The 20694-nt window shown below is 41.7% G+C and overlaps 1 protein-coding gene across 3 annotated transcripts in view; it reads left to right on the top strand.

Moving 5' to 3' along the window:
* The window catches only part of PPFIA2 (PTPRF interacting protein alpha 2), a 2558488-nt gene that overhangs the window by 1241687 nt on the left and 1296107 nt on the right, over nucleotides 1-20694 (top strand). For all 3 annotated transcript variants that reach the window (XM_069629312.1, XM_069629311.1, XM_069629313.1), the window contains one exon: nucleotides 16183-16284. In XM_069629312.1, coding sequence (XP_069485413.1) covers nucleotides 16183-16284 — 102 coding nt within the window. The remainder of the gene's footprint in view (nucleotides 1-16182; nucleotides 16285-20694) is intronic.

Genomic DNA, 20694 nt, shown 5'->3' with positions numbered 1-20694 from the left:
TAAAGCCATATGAGCCCCAGTGATTGGTGCAGGCTAAGCCTATCTTAATGAACCAATCATGGGCCCCCACCAACTATCTTCTGTTGTGCGTGAGGTCATAACCAGAGTGCTTTGCAACAGGAACCATAAGGGTTGACAACATGTACTACTAAGTCCCACCCATCAAACTGTCTGTTGTGGATCTCACTGGTTAATTGAGCTCTCTGTAGCTCCTGATCAAAGTGCAGGTCACCCTTGAGGTGTGTGGTGAGAACAGACTTTTGGTCTCCATCAGATCACATACTTCTTCCCTCTGAAAGGGGGTCCCGTTGCAGGGGTTGCCTACTGTAGACAGTTGTCCCAGACATGGCATTCACTGTCCTTCATACAGAGGGGTGGGTGCTAGCTTCAAGCGGACACATTGCATATCAAAGAAGTGTTGGGGTTTCCTGCCCTTTGTTAGTTCTGTGACCTGGCCTCTTCGCAGGCCTGCTTCAATTAACTCAATTAACTCTCATCAGTATGTGCTACCACCACACAGAACTATAATTGGCAGGGCGGATCCATGGAGCCCTTGCTATTTAATTAGGCTGGCCATGGCAGGAGGAAGCTGTTGCCTTCCCCCTTCCTGAGATGCTTTCATGTACTGCTGGCTGTCACATTCCAGCTAAATGTGACTGGGAGGACTGCGTTTGTAGGCTGTGTCCTCCCAGAGTACACTTGATTATGGGCCTCATTCCGAGGTGGGTGGTAAGGGATATCGGGGACCGGTAAGGAGACCGGTGCCGGTAATCCCTTACCGCCCAATTCTGAGGTCCCTCAGTGGGAACCACACATCCCTTACGGGTCCAGTTAGGGGACCAGGGCGCTAATTACGGGTCTGCCATTAGCAAGCCCATAATTAGCGCCTTCCCCATTCCCATTGAGCCCCATGGGGGCTCAATGGGAATGGGGAATGGCATTTGGAATGGGGATTTACCGGGTCCGCCTAGGGCGGAATGTCCCGGTGAATCCCCACTCCACCAGATCGGACCCGGATACTATTTTGGAGGCAGCCATGGAGCTGATAGGGCCATGGCTACCTCCGAAGTCGTAATGAGGCCCCATGTGTTTGTTGTGTGGCGAGCATAGGAAAATATGTGCGGATTAGCTCCACACATTTTCCGAGGTTGATCTCCCATCATTCCATTTCTTCTAAATTTCAAAAAAGCCTAGGCAAGCGCATAGTTCCTGTGCAGATGGTCGCATTCCTCACAAACAGTTCAACAGTTGAAAAATAAAGGAATGTACAAACAAGCTTCTAAAATGTATACATTTAAACTGTAATTAAACACATCAATATGCAAGAAAGTTAGTAGAAAACTCTAACAAAACCTGCTCCTGTAAAGGAAGAAAGACAAATACAGAGGAACTGATACAAGCACTCTCGATACTTAGCAAGGAGGAAAAGGCAAATAATACTTTAATGTTGTGGAGAAGGGTACGTCTTTGGGGAAAAAGAGGCAAACAGGGATTAACCATCGTCTATGGTCCCACCAAATGGAAATTGGGGCTTATGCCTTCCAACAGTACCTTAATCAGTGCTACGGTGTCAGATCAGGCCTCTAAACATGGTGCGAGCAGGTCAGATGAGGTTCAGATGTGATGAGTCGCTGTGATCCTGACTGGGAGCAGACTTTGTGTCAGGTTTGAGATTAAGCTTGATGTGGTTCAATGTGGCATGTAGTTCGAGATGTGACAGTTCAAAGGCATCCTCAGCAGCAAGCCTCTAGTTCAATTCAGAGCAATGGATACACTCAGCTGGTGAGGTGTGGTGCAAAGCTTTTCCAAGGAGCAGCACCAGCAGTTCAAAGGGGTTTGAGAAGAAGTGTCAAAGGCAGCACAGTGGGTCCTGTTGGGTCGAAAGCATTAAAACAAGGTTGATTATGGTTTGGAGTAGTTCGACGCAGTTGGCGTGCAGGAGACCCACTGCTTTGTTTTTCAGTTGCTTCGAATCCCAATCCATTACCTCCGGAACAAGATAAGTCTTTGTTCCACTTCTCGAACCCAGCACAGTCCTTCACCTTCAGGGTTGGTTCAGGGTACCAGTGTAGCTGGCAGAGAGACAGTTCTTGCCCAAGCAGCAGTTAACCCCCAATATGCCCTGGGGATGGGTAGGGAACTTAACGTGCCTCTGCATTGGTAAACTTCTTCTTCTCCTCTCTGGTGGATGCCTTTGGAAAGGTCTGCTTTCCAGAAAGAGGTGCACATTAATTCTTATTTAAATCCAGGAATGAATCAAAGAATGAGGAGAAGGCTCTTCCTTATAAAGACAATACACCACAGGGGATTGGTTAAAAGGAAGCCTGCTTTAAGGAGTCCAATTCATGTTAAGATAACAAGTGACTTGTGCCTTATTGCATCATACCCAAAGTGTTTTGCTCTGCATGATCCGCAGGAGACAGGGAGGAAAAAGAAACACACAGAAAATCAAGATGCAGGAATCCTTTCTCTCTTGTGATTTGCCTTTCTGCCGATACCAGCCCCCTTCTCTATCTCTGCACTTTTAAATCCCTTTGGTGTGCAACAACCTTATTGTGAGGCAGACCTTTGTTATGGAATGGCCTCTTAAAAGCCAGGCTCCCAGGTGATCTAATATTGTCAGTCACTGGGCTGAAAGAATGTCAAAGAGGCAGGCATCCTGTCTCTTTTCCCTTTCACTGGAATTCAGACAGGCAAGTGCCTGGAATCCACATGACCTCATATAGCTAGTCCAAGCTCACAGGATTGACACTATTATGTTACAAATCAGATGTATCTTTATATGAACCATTATTCACTATAGCAAAACCTAGATATTGCTTATTTTTCCAGAATATCCTGCCAGCAGTTTGAAAGTTGGTAATTATCATGTGGTTTTGGAACAAGGTGCAGATTTAAATGCACCTCCTGCAGCATAGTGACTTTTCTGTAACATCAGCTATCATAGAGGGCACCTATTCATTTGCATTTTTTTAAAGCGCTTACAAAAACCGGGGGCACCGAGGCGCTGTTACAGGAATATGTTTTAGTTGCGTATTTATAACGCGCTTAATACCCAGAAGTCTCAAAGCACGGACCCAGGGATCGAACCTGTGTTGCTTTCTGTTGTCTTGTTTCCAAGGCGAGCACGTAGCCGCTGAGCTATCCTCCCGGGATCACAGAATCTGCTTGGTGCCGCGGGATGGCAGGGGATGCAGATCAGGATATTGATGCAGCAGGGCACAGGTGTACCTTATGCTTTCAGCATGGAGTTTCATGAAATGGAGCATCTGGTCCTCAGACCACCCTTTCTGAGATGGATTACACAGATGACTATATCATTAATTAACAATAAAAAATGAAGGCTTCCCTACCCCAGGCAGTTGTCCATGCTACACACCACCCATGCTAAACCTTTGAAGCCACTTTAGTACTTGCTACCTAGCTGGAAGTAGGTGAATGTACAATAGAATAGTTCTACTGGGTTCAATACATTTGCAAACCGAAATTATCAGATATTCCCTGATAACAAAAGTTTCAAATTCTCTCCAGAGGAATATAAAAGTTGTTGCTAAACTCATGTTGGTTGGGAGACCCTCTGTTTATGTTGGCTGCTAATTTTCTTTGTCTGTTCTGCAATGAGAGCAAGTAGTGTATGAGATTTCCTTCAACAGGTACATCAGAGATTTCAGTTTTGTGGCCATCCTGATGAGTAGACATTCTCAAATATGGAGGGAAACATAAAGAGTAGACAGTTCTAGCAAATCTGAATGGCGATATGGGGTTACATTGGCATGTTCCTTGTATTCCGCTTAATACAGCATGTTGGATGGGTCCCTAGGGTGAGAAGGAACATGATGAGTGAGATTCCATAGTCACTCAATAAGTAGTGACTGAGATGTATTCTCCCAAGATCTGCAATATATGAAACTATGAAACTTCAAATACAACCTGAATCCAAGAGACTTTGCTGTGGGCACCGTTGTGGGATTGATTTATTTGACAGTTGTTAAAGAGATAATTCTGAGTTCTGAATGTAAACCGTGGAGGGGCCACTGGTGGTAGTAAGAATACTATATTCCTGTCAATTTAAGTTTGTTTTGTTACAGCCGATGTTGAATGTTGGCATACATTCTAGGAGTTGAGCCTCTTCCTGTTCCTTTTTACATTTAGTTGCGGGTGTGAATCATTTGCATATATTTGGATTATTATGTGCTCATTAAATGAGGTATTCCAGACACAAAGATGGGGTTTAGTAAGGATCATTGTGGGACTTGAAAAATATTAGAGCAGGTGAAGACATTCATGCCTTAGTTTTAATGAGCTGAATGTGATTTTGCAGGCACAACATTTATCAATTGAGTGCTTGAACCATTTTGCCAATGATTGTCTTCATAAAGCTGAGTTTGATTTAATGATCAATGTGGTCAAATACCTTTAGCAGGCTTAGATGGACAACACACAAGCTTCAGGGTCATTAGGCATTCATGCTGCTTCATCAGTGAGCTAATCCATGTTAATTTCTGTTTTGTAACCTGTTCAGAATTAAGATTGGTGGTGCTGCTCTAATAAGTTTTTCCTGACCACATATTTCAGTTCACTGTATAGTAATCTGAGACTTGTCCTCTCTTGGATTCAGACAGTTTTGATACAGTTGAAATTGCTGACATACTTTGTATCTACAAACAGATTTTGAGAAGGGGATGTTACGTATAATACCCTGAGGCAACACCAGAACTTTCCTTCTCAGAGGATTACATTAAAGTCCCATAAGAAAGGGCCATAAATAGTGATGCTTGAATTTACCAGAACACTTTAGTTGTTTTCTGAGGATGGTGATATGTGTTTGTAGGGGTGCTTTGTTCCCTTTATTTGTAATCTTGTCTTTTAAAAAAACTCAATATCTGACATTTTAGTTTAGTTGGATAAGTAGGGTGGCTTAAGTTTAAATCATTTGTAAGGGTTGTTTAGGTTGCAATGTATGTTTACTTAGCAGATAATGTGTTGTAGAATGTCATTGTTCAACTTACAGTATTGCAGTGTTTTTCATTTTAAAGGTAATAAAAGATTGTTTCCCCTCAGGCACTGTTGGTATTTCTGGGCTCAGGAAAAGTGATTTCAAAAAGCGGATTTGTTCTTTTTATTTTTATTGGTCAAAGATCACCCATTACATCTGTGTTGATCTTGTCATTATACAGCAACATATGATGCAAGGATGTTTGTTCCTCCAATTGGTTTATACATTCTGGAACGTGTGCAATGTCAATTGCAATCTCATGTTAAAATGGTCTTTAATATTGGCATAGAAAAATGTATGTTTTCTTGAACATCTTTATATACAAGTTAGGGCCTCAGAATTCTATCATATATTTGAACAACTTACTGTCTGTGTAGCAGTAATTTCAGATGTGACGTCTGATCTTATAAATGCATAACACTTGGAAGTGACATAATAATGTTCTATTGTATATTCACAAACCTCTTGCAACAAGACAGCAAGTCCCCCACGTTACAATAGTCATAATGTTGTACACCTACATGTTGACCTATCCTCATAAAACTAATTAGCAAAAACATACTTTAATTACAACAAGATTGAAATGAATTAACTATAAATGATTAAACATGCAAAAAAATAACATGTTTGTATGTAAGTACCAGAGAAAACACATTAAAGTACTGCTCTAGAGGTACACAAGAAATACACGTATAATTGTAGGTACACTTTACACAACTCATTAAAGTAATCGGTTTTAAAACCATATACATTGAAAAATATAGATCAGACAAAACCACAAACGCGACATATTTTTAAAAATAACAATGTGTACTCATTTCCTGAGAAACAATCATGATTTTGCACACTGCATAAATACATTGTGCACAGTTCCATGAAACAGGGTTTTTGTTGGCAGTGCAAAGTCACTTTTCCGCAGTGCAAAGTCACTTTGAACTGTGAAAAACATTCCATGAATCGGGCCCAAAATACAATTTTCCTAAAAAAATGCTGGATAAAATTCTTCAAAAATTGGTAATGACATAAAACTACTTAAAAAGGTCATGCAAATATCCTTCCACATAAAGGGTAGATTTCTTTCTGGAGAGAGCATGGAGAAATAGGGAATATAGATAAATAACATCCATCCTCGCAGCCCCAGATCACCACAATGACCACAATGACGATAAAGCTAGGGCTCAGAGAATACCTATCTCAATTGACCTCTGCCGCAAAGCCCCATATGAAAACATGCAGTTGATTTTCACCCAAGAGGAAAGACAAACCAGCACTTGGATTGTTAAAGAGGGAATGTGGGGGTGGACCTTTATTCACGTTAACCAAAAACAGGCCAAACAGGCCCACCACTTAATAAGTGAGTATACGGCTGTGCATACAGCAATATTATTGTACAAAAGCTCTGGGGAGTGGTCAGATGGTGTTGCAGGACCACCCTAACCCAAGTGTCAATACAACATTAGTTGGCAGTTTATATACTTTTTTTTGCAACAATAAACACACCTAGATAAATTGTATTACTCTCCACCCACCAAATATTGCACAAAACTTTTTCAAAGAAATCCCATCTTTCCCCAATTCTTCCATTTTCATTGGTCAGGCTTATCATCATTATTATCTTCAGATCATATTTTAAAACAAACCTCTTCTTGGGATTGGTTGTAGTAGGTCCTGAAGTTGGTGTATAGTTTAAACATTACTATTGAAAACATAACTCATTGCTAGCAGTAACTAGCCTAAAACCTTTTATCTTAAAGTATAATTGCACATGGTATCGCTGGAAATAGTGGAAGGTCTGCTTAATAATTATTTACCTTGAACTACAGATATACATCTCCATTCCACAGACTTCTGGCACCTTTAAAAACGTTCCAAGTTGTGCGGCTACATACAACTTCTGATAACCTGGAAAAATACTTAACCGAACAAATGACAAATCCCCTCTGAAGATTCTAATACAAAGGGCAAGATAATATATGCTCCCTTGCAACTTTTTCATTTTACAAGGCACCCACTTTATCACACAAATTGAAACTCCTAAATAGCTTTAGGCGTTTAGCCTACCCTGTGTATTACTACTGACCAGAATAAACAAAAACCTCTTTTGGTCACACTCTCAAACATCAGGAGATTATATCTACTACCTACGAGACTTATCAGACCATAAACTAAAGGCTAATTCTGCAGATGCCGACCGCAGAAAGTTAGGATTGCTCATTTGCCTGCCTTCTGTGTCTGAAAACCTGTTTAGAAGCAAAAGTGCATTTGGCAAGAGAGCCCTAACCACTATGTTCTGATTCATTGTAAAGTGGCACTTATATTGAGATTAATGAATTGCCCTTGTATTTATATTTAAGTTGCATGTATGTTTTTACATTTGGGAGATTTGATACTTCATATTTTAGTGTGCATGCAAGCTAATTTTGTTTCAGGTCTGAACAAACAGTAAACTTAGTTCAGTTTGCCGTACCCCCAGTCACCAAAATGGCACTCAGAATATGAAGTCCTCATAATAGAAGGGACCCTTTTTGATCACCCCAACATTCCCCCCTTTAGTTGATGCTTTAATTAACAAATCATAATCATCTTCTTAGGGAACATCTCTACAACCATCTCTCACCCCAGTCTCAATAGGGGCATAGTTCTCCAATGAATCAAGCTGACTCGTCTCCCCACCATTTCTGAAATCTATATCCTGCCCCTTTACACAAGCATGCCAATTTGGTGGGGGAAACAAAAGAGCTTCAGTTTGAGTACTAGTATGGTATGAAGTAGTGGTGGCCCTAGTCTTGAACAGAGTTTCGATCTGTTGGTACCTGGGCAGAGCAACAATGCAAAACGATTTGGCAGGAGCAAAAAAGAAAAAATAATCTATAAGTACAAAGACAAAATGCAAAGCAGCTATAGTTTGGGTGAGTGTGCCATTCTCTGTGTCATTTGGTTGCACAAATATACAGCACATACTCTCTATTTTGTGGCATACTCTGCCATCCATTGCTGTCAAGAGGTTGAGAATGTAACGGTTTTGCAAATTTGTAAGTTGTATGTACACTGTCCACAGATCCAGAAATGATCTAGAAGGGCAGCCTTACCTCCAGGCAAATCCGCAATGCGCAGAGTGTTACTGCAGTTCCTATTTGTGCCAATGGGAACTATGCCATCATCCTTAAAACATAGAGAGAAATGGGTATTTGTCTGTATCTTAAAAGGTCTTTCTGGTTAAGACCACAAAAGTGATGGGTGGAAGGTTTTGAATGAATCTGAACCACTGGCATCGCTCTGGGCAACCATTCCACACCACAGTTTTTTAGTCCATCTGCGCCATTGCAAAAGGGGTTGAGCCATATGCAAATCAGTCAGGTACTGCCACCAATGGTAGCAGCCCAGCCCAAACTGCTAGGCCAGGTCCCCTCTGCACGTAAACGCAAGCAACCCCAGACATATATCAGCCTTGTTGGGCCTCCTCAGTGAGGTGCAGCTTGGTTCCCAATGGCTTAGGACCAAGTCTGATTTGCATATGGTGTTTCCCCTTCTGTAATGGCTTGACAGGTGGAGAACGATGGTCTGGAGGGTTGCCCAGAGCAATGCCAGAGGTTAACATTAATTCTAAACCTTCCAGCCATCACCTCTTTGTTTTTGCTTTGTCACCCTGAGTGGGACGGGTATGCCCAGACATGGGTCCCATTCCCGCTGGGCCTAGAGACCCGTGCTACTCCTCATTGATGAGGCCCAACAAGGCCGAAACATGTTTGGGGATGCTTGTGGTCTCATGCAGTAGCGATGTGACTTAGCAGTTCGGGCTGGACTGCCCCTTTTGGGGTGGGCTCAAGCCTGATTTGCATATAGTATTTCCCCTTCTGTAATGGCTTGCCAGGCGAAGAACGATGGTCTGGAGGGTTGCCCAGAGCAATGCCAGAGGTTATGATTCATTCTAAACCTTCCTTTACCAGCCATCACCTCTTTGTTTTTGCTTTCTGGTTAAGATACATAAAACATTGAGAACAATGGGTTATTGTCTGTATCTTAACAGGTCTTTCTGTTTCTCTGAGCCACGTCAGATACTGCAAATGATGTATCCATACTGTCCCACACTCTTAGTTTATTTGTGCCAAACTTTCTTCCAAGATTCCCCTCATTCCTCCAGCTTTGCAACTCTTCAACCATTGCTCCCATCAGTTTTTAGAAAAAATAGCTCCTTCCAAAATCAATTGAACTCTTTGAGTATACCTAATATTTTTTAACTCTGCCCGCTTGGCCATTGAACAGTCCTCATCACTTGCTATAAGTGATGCTGTAATTGACTGCCCTTTAAACTGCCCATGAACCCTGCACAGTGCTAAGTGCACTAGGCATAGCACATCTGCCATCTCCATCTCATTTGGAATAAACAGCCTATGAACGTCAGAAGCATGGGGAATGATAGAGCAGATGTAGCAATATCCTAAGGATCTCTCTCTCCTCACCTTCCTCTTATGGCTCCACCATACATTGGCCCTCATTACAACACCGGCGCTAAACCATGGCGCTATTAGCACCATGGTTGGTGCCGGTGTTGTAACGAGTCCGCCATGGTGAAATGGGGAAATATCGCCCCATTCCAAGGTTGGCGGGGCGGTATTTCCCCATTTCACCATGGCCCTTCCCCATTCCCATTTTTGCCCCATAAGGCTCAATGAGAATAGGGAAGGCGGCAATTACGGTACCGTAATTTCCTGCAAGGTCCCTTTGTGGGTCCCTACGTTAACGGCTGGTCCAGACCAGCCGTTCAGGTCGGGTCCCGCAAAGGGACCTCGTAGTAAGGCGCTAAGTGGTTAACGGCGCTGCAGCCTTTTACGGCGCTGTTAACCACTTAGCGCCTGGGTCGTAATGAGGCCCATTGTCAGCTGCGAAAGCAAGTGCACCCATTATGGGATTTAACTTATTATCATCATCATCAAAAAAATCATTGTCAATATTTTGTTTTCTTCTTAACATATTCTCCTCATACTTCATAAAATTACACAATTCTAATTGATTTCCATTTGTCACCTTCAGACATGGTGAATCAAGAACCAAAAAACAAAAAATATTGTACACAATTTACAATCATAAACATTCCTTTTCTTACATAAACATTGTTAAAACTCCAGATCTCCATCCGTACCCCCCTCACACTGAAATGAACGGTCAATCCCTAGGACATACTTAACTTCTATGCCTGCACCGGTGCACCTGAAGGGCTTTTGGTATGGCTTTGAGTGTCTTTTAGGTGGCTCCAACTCTTAATGCCCTCCACCTTCACGGCAGTCAGAGTTGTGCAGACTACTGTGTGTGGCCCATGGAAACTCTGCTCGATCCAGTGAATCACAAAGGTGTGGATGCAGGCTCTGTCCCTGGGGAGATGCTGTATCTTTTGCTGGTCATCAGTAGTCTTTCTGTTTTCTCCTGTTGTCTATTGGTGAGAAGGCACAACCTGTGAAGATATAATCTTAACACTTTTCGTACACAAAGAACAACTTCAAGCCACTGGGAAAGTGAACAAGCTATGACAATTAAATATTTGAAGTTACTGGACCTCATTATCATGACCACACAATCCATATGGAGCTCCTTGAATGGACCTGATGGCCTGACCAAGACCCCCCTCACTGACCTCATGGTATTTCCGAGATTGTACTCCTTGCACAATACGCAATTCCCTATGAATCTACTTACATGTTCCTTTAAGTTAGGGAGAAATAAATCCTCCTGAAGCTCTGCTGTGATTTGTCATTGAGAAGTATGTGATGGGCTCTGGGGCCAAAACAAGCCTCTCTACAGGCATTACTACCTTCCCTGTCACATCCTGTCTCCAAAGCAAATCTGTCTATTATTTGGGGCACCGGGACTGCAGTATTTGGGACTGTTAAATGTAATTGTTGGGACACAGTATACCTTTCTTGGGAATCTGTCAAGGAAAATATGCTGTTCATTAGTGTGGGCAGCACACTTCACTAGACCTATCTCTGCTGGCAAGGTTAATGCTTCAGTCAGCTTGGATAGCAGTGCAGCATGCTTGAGAGGGAACCGGTCAGACCTCCTAAATACTCTTCTCTGCCATCTTCATTATCCAGAATGGATGATGGAAGTGACGTACGTAGAGTCGGAATAAACAGTGACCGCCTTCCCCTTACACATATCTAAGTCCCACTAGTTCAGCCGCTTGTGCAGAATAATGAAAAGGCAACTGTTTCTTCAGTCCAACACGGTACTCCCCATCCACAAGACCCATGACATCTGCCCCCTTATGCCTCTCTCCCATCTCTGAGTTGATGGTCAAAGACCCATCAACAAAAATGACCTCCAGGGCATCCTCTTTCACATTTACCTGTTCTTCTTCTTCTTCTTCTTCCTCATATATGGTACATTCGTGAACAATATCCTTGGTTTCACTGTAACTGGCTGAGGTGTATTTTGAACTGTGTTAGCTTTCTCTGGCATTTCCTTCCTTACTGCGGCACATCAGGCCGAAATAAAAATCAATTGGTACCCACCATGTCTGATTTCTGAACCCTAGGACCCAACTCCGCAAAATAATCAACCCATAAAGAAACAATGCTGCATGCACGGGGACCCCCTTAATCATACCGTTGCTACAATAAGTCTGAAAAATGCACTGCTTCCCTTAACAGATGCAACCCTGGGGTTGAGCATGAACTACCTTCCTCCGTGAAACCAATATATATCTGCATCTTGCTCAGGATGTTCCTTCCCAAAAGATATGCTAGGCAACCCATACAATCCGACAAAGGGGACGACAAATTTTGATTACTCACCTTGATATGAAGTTCTTCAGTGTAAGTAACCGGCAGGAAAGCCTCAGAGAATCACTCTGTCCATCGTTTTGCATGACATGGGGAACTCACCTTCCTTAATACAAAACTTAGCAGCTCCTGTGTCAAACATGAATGAAAACATCTGGTCACTTACCTGCACACCGATCCGGGGTCCTCATATGGATCAGTGGTAGTGGACCCTATGGGCTGTCCTACACCTGGTACATTTTAGCACCTAGGAGAGAAAAAGGATTTTCCCTGAAAACACTGCCCGATGCCCCCCCTGATGCTTGTGCTGGCATAGTTGGTGGGATCTCAAAGGTCTGTGCAGCCCCAGTTGCTGGGTTCTGTCCAACCCATGCCTGCTGCAATTGCACAGGGCCTGGGACATATGGCAGGATTAAGAGGGCCTGCATCTGTTGAGCACCCATGTTAAAGTACTGTGGCCGTTCACGACAATCCCATGGCACATGCCCTAACCTTTCACATGACCAAAACTGGATCCAGTATAATTCTCAATAATTATTTCCTATTGGCCCATTAAATTGGGGACCCATTACTCTGAACCTGCCAAATGACTCACCTCCTGGTGGAAATCCTCCTCTGCAACTCAGAAACTCAATCATTGGCCTCAGACCTGGAACATACCCGTCCACCCAACCCTGCGTCACACCCGGTTCACTGTGTCCTTGTTGTCACAGTTGCCCCTGATGTGCCTCCATTTAATTTGTACTTATCGCCCCTTCTAAACAAATCTTTGCCAATTTCTTTTGAACAAGCTTAGCCTCTGCTTTCTGTGCCTGCTCTACATTATCCCTCTCTTTTTCCTGTCTTCTCTTGCAGAAATGCACAATGTGTTCCTGAATTTCTCGTCAACTCTTGGCCTCAATCCCTACCTCTTTATCTTGCAGAAGTCCCTTCTACAGCATCTTGTCCCATGCTTCTCCCGTTTCTGCCCTTCACACTGCCCTTCACACTGTTTCTACTCCTGGAATAAGTCTGCCACTGCACCATGCCAACTCAGCATGTTCATTGCCCATTCTCGAACAAGAAACTTTCCACTGTGGAAGCCTTCGAACCTCATCCCCAACCGTGCCTCAAAGCAGCCGCATTTTGTCATAGACAACTGCTTGAATGCTGAACTGACCCTGGTAGCCCATCGGCCCGCATACTTTGAACTCCACATCGAACCTCAGTGAGCTTCTTATTTAACTGTACTCAATGCCTGCTCACCATCTGGATCAATTTTATTCTGTGGATCAGGACCTGGTTTGACATACTTGCACAACATTGAGAAGCCTGGTACGAAGCCGTCAAACTGCCAAGAACCCATACAAGTACTGTTGGAAGGCCCCAGCCCCATTGGTCCATTTGTTGGGAACATAGAGACTGGTTAAGCCCCAATTGTTCACTGTTTTCCAAAATGCAAATCCTTTTTGAACACATTGAAGTTATGTATTGCTTTTTCCTCCATGCTAAGTTTCCACACCACTTGCATCATGACATTCGGCATTTCTCTGACTTCTTTCACAGGGGTGAGTTTGTGTTAATGTTTTCTGGTACAGTTTGTAAGGCTTATTTGTGTATTTGTTTAAAGTGTACTTATATGTATAGACTCTGATTGGGTATTCCTTTATTTTGGGCTGTTGTACTATTGCTGCTTGGTTTGCTACTGTCTCAAATTCACACCCCTCTTAAGAGTATAGTGTGCCCTAGGCCCATATTACTACAAAAGGTGAACAAGGTATATCTCTCACCTGTGCCTGCTTCAACTTTGAGTGGGATCACTGTTTTATAGACCTCTGAGGAATGAGAAGGTGGTCTAGCCATTACCTATCCTTATACACCTGCAGGGCAGTAGTCGTTTTGTCAAAAATGTGTCATGCTTAAGTGTAGCTACTAGGTTTATTTTTCAATGTATTTCTGGTGTTGTGTATTATATATCGATAAAGGTACATCAATTCTCCTTGTTTGTCTGAATACAGTTGATATGCCTAGAACTTGGTGCCTGGTGTATTGTTTTAGCTGGTAGAGCAAAAGGTCAGTTGGCATTTGGAGATCTTAAACTATATGTCAGCAAGCCGTTGTTGTAAGTCCTCTAATCGAATGTGTGGCTTAATGCAAATAGTGTCTTCTTGAACATATTCCTCTTTGCACCCCTCCATCTATCCAACTGTTGACCATTTCCCACAAATCCTCTTTTTGACCACCCCCAAACTACCAATCTATTTTATTTTTTATTTATATTGTTATATTTAATTTAATTTAATTTATTATTAATGTGATTTAGTTTACATTATAAACTTTACACATAATACATAAAAAGATAACATATTATCCATGAGCAAAAAAAGAAACAAAATGAAAATAACCTTTAACAATTATACCGAACTATATATACAAAATTTATTGCAGTTAATAAGACACATTATTCAACAACATTAAAAATAAAGAACTCATTCAATCACAATTAAAATAGTAAATGTATAAAATTGTCAGCAAAAAATGTACATCCAAAAAATAAACATTGGATGTAATCAATCAACAATACAATTCATCATAACATAAGGGATGAGCAACAATTTATGCCACTTAACAACAATAGCGACATATAGGGTAGTCATTAATTAAGATCCAATTGATTACATGTAGCAATTTGTACTATTGTGGTCCAATTGCAATGAGAGCAAGAAGCCAGATACAGCAAGTATCGTAGAGGTAGTCCATCCAGCCAAACAAAAACAACAACGTAATAAGTCTTCATCACCCAAATTGAACAAGTTAGAACATTTTTGAATGTGGATTGACATTTTTCCCTGCAAGGCTCTACAGGTTATTACAACATGTTTGAATGTTTCAGTTTGGGTCCCCATTTTGCAAAATGGACACATGGCGGACTCTGGCTGCATGACACCATATCTCACTAAAACTTCCCGGGCAGGGAGAATATTCAATCTGAATCAGATAAAACAGTGACTTATCGTCCTATCAGGATATATTGCTAGATACGGGGTAAGAACCACCACATTCCTATGTTTCCCACTGAAATGACTCAGGGATTTAGAAGAATGCATGCTAGATATGGTTTCTATCCAGTCATGTCTGAATAGCAACCATTTCACACGTAGTGGGTTAGAGATCAGATCAGTATTTAATAGACCAATTTCACCAAGCAGGTTTGTACAGAAATTACAAAACTTTTAATAAAACAATAATCCTTTCTTTCGTCTATCATCTTAAATCCTGAAATATAGAGTCCTTTATTGGGCATAATATTTTATAAAAGAGCGACAGAAATTTCCAGCAAGCCCTAGATTTTAGTGATTGCAGACCCAATTCATATCGAATCACTGAGAGTGAAACACAGTTGGGGAGTTTAAGGGCCTTTCTCCATATCTCTGCTTCCAAGACAAAATGCCTTGGATGCATGATGGCAATATTGCAACCCCTTACAATTATTTTACCCTGATAAAATCTCATAATGGGAATCAGTGAATATTTGCCATACTTGGTGTCGACTTTTAACATTTGATTTGAAAGTGCTGTTTTGCAAGTATCAAACCAGTTTTTAAGGAGACATTTGATCTGTGTTACAAAAATTGGTAAGCTTAAATAGACAAAATTATACAAATTTGGAAATACTACAGACTCTGCTTTCAATTTGAATTTTGGGGCAATCTTACGCACTGTACATCTCATGATCTTGGTCTTATCAGGGTTCAACTGAAGGAAATGAATTTTTGCAAAGTCCATAAACGCATTGATCAGACATTGTAGGCCAAGTTGAGAACAATCTAAAATGTAAAAATCATCAGCATAGGCTAACTCTCTCCCACCTTCCCCTGCATCACAAGGTTGACACCTTCAACTGGCCCATCACCCTGTTCTAGCTCCACCTCTGCTCTTATTGCCAGTTTGTCTTGCCTCCTTCTCCTTTGCCCTGGCCTTTTCCTGCTGGCAACATTCTTCTCAGTGAGGTGGTACTACACTTGCTCAGTGTTACACTAAAAGAACATCACACCACTGAACTACAAGGTCCTGATAGCAGATGCTTTCCTCTAACACATCCTAAATTTGTGAAGGAGCCTTACGAGGTATCAAGAAAGGCTGAGAAAAGGTAGCTCTTCACAATTTTGTCATTTGAAACTTTTAGTGAGCCAGCCAGTTCCTGTATTATAAAAGGCCATATCCTCCTGGAAGCAGTGAAGAGATCCGCTATTTGTTCTGCTCCACTAAGTGGGCTACAGGGATATGATAGTGATTTTTACTGTGATTTCTAAACTGCACGAACTACAAGCAGAGCAAGTCAATTAGTTGGGAAAGCATACAAAGAAAAAGGCAGGCTTTCATCAAAACATGTCAATATTAATGATTGCCTTTCTGTCTTATTTACAGGAGTTTGCTGCACTGACAAAGGACTTGAATGCATGCCGGGAGCAGCTACTTGAAAAGGAAGAAGAAATTTCAGAACTGAAAGCTGAAAGAAACAACACAAGAGTAAGTTGCAGCGGAAAGTTTGTGATAGAGCTGATCGACATATGCTAGTGTAGCAACTTATCAAAAGCTGCATTTAAAAGGGTTGGCGGCGGCGACTGTAGAAGCATCGCAATTCTTAATTGTGGCAAATTTGTTTCACTCGCAGAAACCTAAAATTCGCTCAGGTATACCAGCAGCTATTAAAGGGGATTGATGGCACTGTTGGGGAAACATCAGTCTAACATGAAATCACTATACAGATATCTTTCCTATGAATTCCTCTTTGAACACACATTCAGGTTTTGGCTGTTTAAGTCGAGTTGTGAGAAGAACTCTAAGATCCTTATTAACATGTGTATTTTTAAGTAACATTGATTCAAGATAATGAAACCTTCATATGGGTACTACCATAGGCGGTATTACAGGTGGTATTAAAAAGTTCTATGTGATTTTTTCGATTTTTTGTAGGTCGTTTAACAAAAAGACCAATTTGTTTGGCGGATTTTAGGCGACCTACAAAAAATGAAAAAAATGCATCTGCCCCCCCCAATCCAAACACCCCCACTCTCTCTCTGGCAGGATTAACTTTAAATCTGGGGGTTTCACCCCCGAAACCCGGTCCTTCAGCACCTGCCACCTCCTCCCCACCCAAGACTCCCCAATCTTCCAACAAACACCAAACAAACACACATACACACTCATACACTTACCCCTTCTCCTTTGCACCACTTCTGGGTCCTGGGGTGCCTGTCAGCCCCTACGCACACTTGTTTGCGGCAGGGGCGTGACAGTTCGATTTCCAAAGACTGCTCTGTGCGGTCACGGAGCGGTCTTTCTAAATCGAATTTTTTTTAAAGTCGTTTTTTTAAACAACCTCTTCACTCCACACCATTACAGAATCTTTGGACCAACGCCAGTGAAATTGGCACTGAAACAAAAATTGTCCTAGTGAAAAATCTATTCTTTGACTGCACATTTTCATCACTGCAAAGGACTAGTACTAGTCACAAATTGTCCTGGAGTAAAAATGCACAGAATGCATTGAATCTTTTGCACTTGCAATTGTACCCGTAGTGTTAATTGCACTTGCACTGATAAAAAGCTTGAGTAATGCCACATTTTTGATTGCAGATTTTCAAGACTTTGGGCAAGGTTATCAAAAATGTGCCCTGGTGCAATTTTGGAACTTAGTTAAAATGGTATGGAACACACAGTTGTATCGTCAATCCATATCATCTAAACATCTTTTCACTGGGTCAGCCATGAAGCAGCATTTTTTTATTTTCTGTATTTGCTGTAAAACATGAAAATGAAAAGAATGTAGTATACACAGTTCTTTTTATGTTATGCTATGAAGGAAACGTTACTTGAAACAATAGGAATCTTTCTTTTCCCTAGGGCAAATATTTTTGGATAATACGGATATGACAAAACACCGGTTTTCTCCATTCCGTGTTATATAAGCATTTGCTCAACTTTGAGTGAAATTGTTAGATAATCTTGATCAGAGGTGCTGCGTTAAAGGGACATGGTCTGAAACATTATGCTAATATGTCATAATGTAGGGAACATATGTAGGGGGTAATGCAGAAACTGTTCCAGTGCTAAGGAAAATACAAATATAACTGACAATATATATATATTCTTTCAATGCATTTTTGCTCCAGGGCACTGGTTGCCCTAGACCTAGCATTAATTACCCTAGCATTAAAATTGCATTTACATTTTATTTTGCACTCTGGCAATTGTTTGCCCTAATACTAACTGCTCTTGCAGCTATGCAAGTATTAAAAAAAGCTTGAAGAAATGTACAGTTCATTTGTTTATTCTGGAACGTGCAGAGTTAAGGTGCATTTCGATGGTTTCAATTAATAATTCCCATCCACTCTATTTCCAAAACATTTGCTTTGTAATTTTAAATTGTAATGGGTTATTTATAGCATGCTTAATACCCAGAGGTTTCTAAGCGCGGACCCAGGTATCGAACCCGTGTTGCTCAGCATCGTCTTGGTTTCCCCAGAGCTATCCTCCCGAGACAAGGGACAAGCAGTGCTACTGCAGCTCCAAATGTGATGCTTTTGCTTTGTGAAAAGTAAGGTCACTAACAAGTTTTCTACAATGTGCAGATCATTCGGAACATGGTGAAACAGGCTTCATTTTAAGTACGGCCTGTTTTTATCAAAAAATACTCAATATGAGTGTTGAGGTATTCATTTATCATGCAGCATTTTCTAAAAACTGCATGTTGTAAATATGTCACAATTATGGGTTGAAATACCTTGTAAATATCGAAGTTATTTCCCCATGATTGTAGCTCTACCCAAAATGTGGAGGTAAACCAAGTGTTCACACCATATTAAAAAAAGCTGTTTCATAAAAGAAGGCAGTGCCAAAACAAAACAAAGATTGAAGTGCTGTGTAGATTCTGCACAAAATCAACAGGATCGTTAAAACACCTAATCACAGAGTGTGCTGAACTTTGGTCCCGTCGTTCGTCCATCCTAGGCAGATTTATTTCTCCCGGGATTCACATTGAGGACTGGTGGTTTAATTTACTATCTGGAAATAGGCCTCAATTAATGTGTGCTGTAATTGATTATCTGGAAACAATCCTGAATAGCGATCTAATTCTAACTGAATGAATTAAGTTAAGGACTTAAGGATTGAGGGCATTTTACATGTAATTAAAGTTTTGTATAGATTCTGTATAGATGTATAGTGCTGTATAGATTCTGCACAAAATCAACAGGATCGTTAAAACACCTAATCACAGAGTGTGCTGAACTATGGTCCCGTCGTTCGTCCATCCTAGGCAGATTCATTTCTCCCGGGATTCACATTGAGGACTGGTGGTTTAATTTACTATCTGGAAATAGGCCTCAATTAATGTGTGCTGTAATTGATTATCTGGAAACAATCCTGAATAGCGATCTAATTCTAACTGAATGAATTAAGTTAAGGACTTAAGGATTGAGGGCATTTTACATGTAATTAAAGTTTTGTAATAAAACTAAATGTTACAATAACAAAAAAAAAAGAAGTGCTGTTTCAAAGACACCTTTGAGCCACATTTGGGCCACATCTGTTATTTCCATTGTTATTTTATTTGTATTGTTGTTGGGTATCTCGGTGCTCTACCTAGTAGAGTATAATCAACAAGGCAAGAAGTAGGCTCAGAATAACATTTCAGAAATGAAGGAGATTCTCCATGCAGCGTTCATTGATCGTAAGAAAGTTCAACAATGTCACTGCAAGGAGCGTGCAAGCATGCCCTTGAATGTGGGCTTGTTTTAACCTAGGAATATAAAGTGCGTTGGTAATGCTGAGCCTCAGACCAAGAGCCAAGTTGGTATTCACAATTTTTGATGTGAAGTGGACTATGGACATAGATTGATGTTGGGTAGAGTGAGGAGCTTGAATCTAATTCTAGTATTCACGGGGTGCCAGTGAGCAAAGAAGAGATGTGCATATTTCTTGGTGTATTCGTTACTATCCGTACTGTGGTATTCTGAAGGATTTGGAGGAGACTGGTTGCATATTTTAGTGAGCCAGCATATGTAATGTTCTCCTAACCTTTTCCTGAGACAATTGTTGAAGAGTCCAAAGTCTGTTCCTATCAGAACCGCTTCTGGTAATCCATGCATAACAATCATGGGTGCCACATCTGTTTTTCCATTATTTTTAGGTTAACAATTGCTTGAGGATATAAGTTGGTATCATTTCCCACAAATCCTCTTTTGCTATGTCACCCCGAGTGGGACGGGTATGCCCAGACGTGGGTCCCGTGCCTGCTGGGCCTAGAGACCCAAGCTACTCCTCACTGATGAGCCCCTACAAGGGCGAAACATGTTTGGGGATGCTTGTGGTCTCGTGCAGAAGGGATGTGGCCTAGCAGTTCGGGCTGGACTGCCCCTTTTGGGGTGGGGCCAAGCCTGATTTGCATATGGTCTTTCCCTTCTGTAATGGCTTGGCAGGCAAGGAACGGTGGTCTGGAGGGTTGCCCAGAGCATTGCCAGTGGTTAAGATTAATTCTAAACCTTCCAGCCATCACCTCTTTGTTTTTGCTATGTCACCCCGAGTGGGACGGGTATGCCCAGACGTGGGTCCCGTGCCTGCTGGGCCTAGAGACCCAAGCTACTCCTCACTGATGAGCCCCTACAAGGGCGAAACATGTTTGGGGATGCTTGTGGTCTCGTGCAGAAGGGATGTGGCCTAGCAGTTCGGGCTGGACTGCCCCTTTTGGGGTGGGGCCAAGCCTGATTTGCATATGGTCTTTCCCTTCTGTAATGGCTTGGCAGGCAAGGAACGGTGGTCTGGAGGGTTGCCCAGAGCATTGCCAGTGGTTAAGATTAATTCTAAACCTTCCAGCCATCACCTCTTTGTTTTTGCTATGTCACCCCGAGTGGGACGGGTATGCCCAGATGTGGGTCC

Source organism: Ambystoma mexicanum, chromosome 12, assembly GCF_040938575.1.
Source record: "Ambystoma mexicanum isolate Mex_15411 chromosome 12, UKY_AmexF1_1, whole genome shotgun sequence".
In the NCBI taxonomy this organism is placed as follows: Eukaryota; Metazoa; Chordata; class Amphibia; order Caudata; family Ambystomatidae; genus Ambystoma; species Ambystoma mexicanum.
The sequence above is the reverse complement of the archived record's forward strand: the minus strand, read 5'-3'. Positions and strand labels throughout refer to the sequence as shown.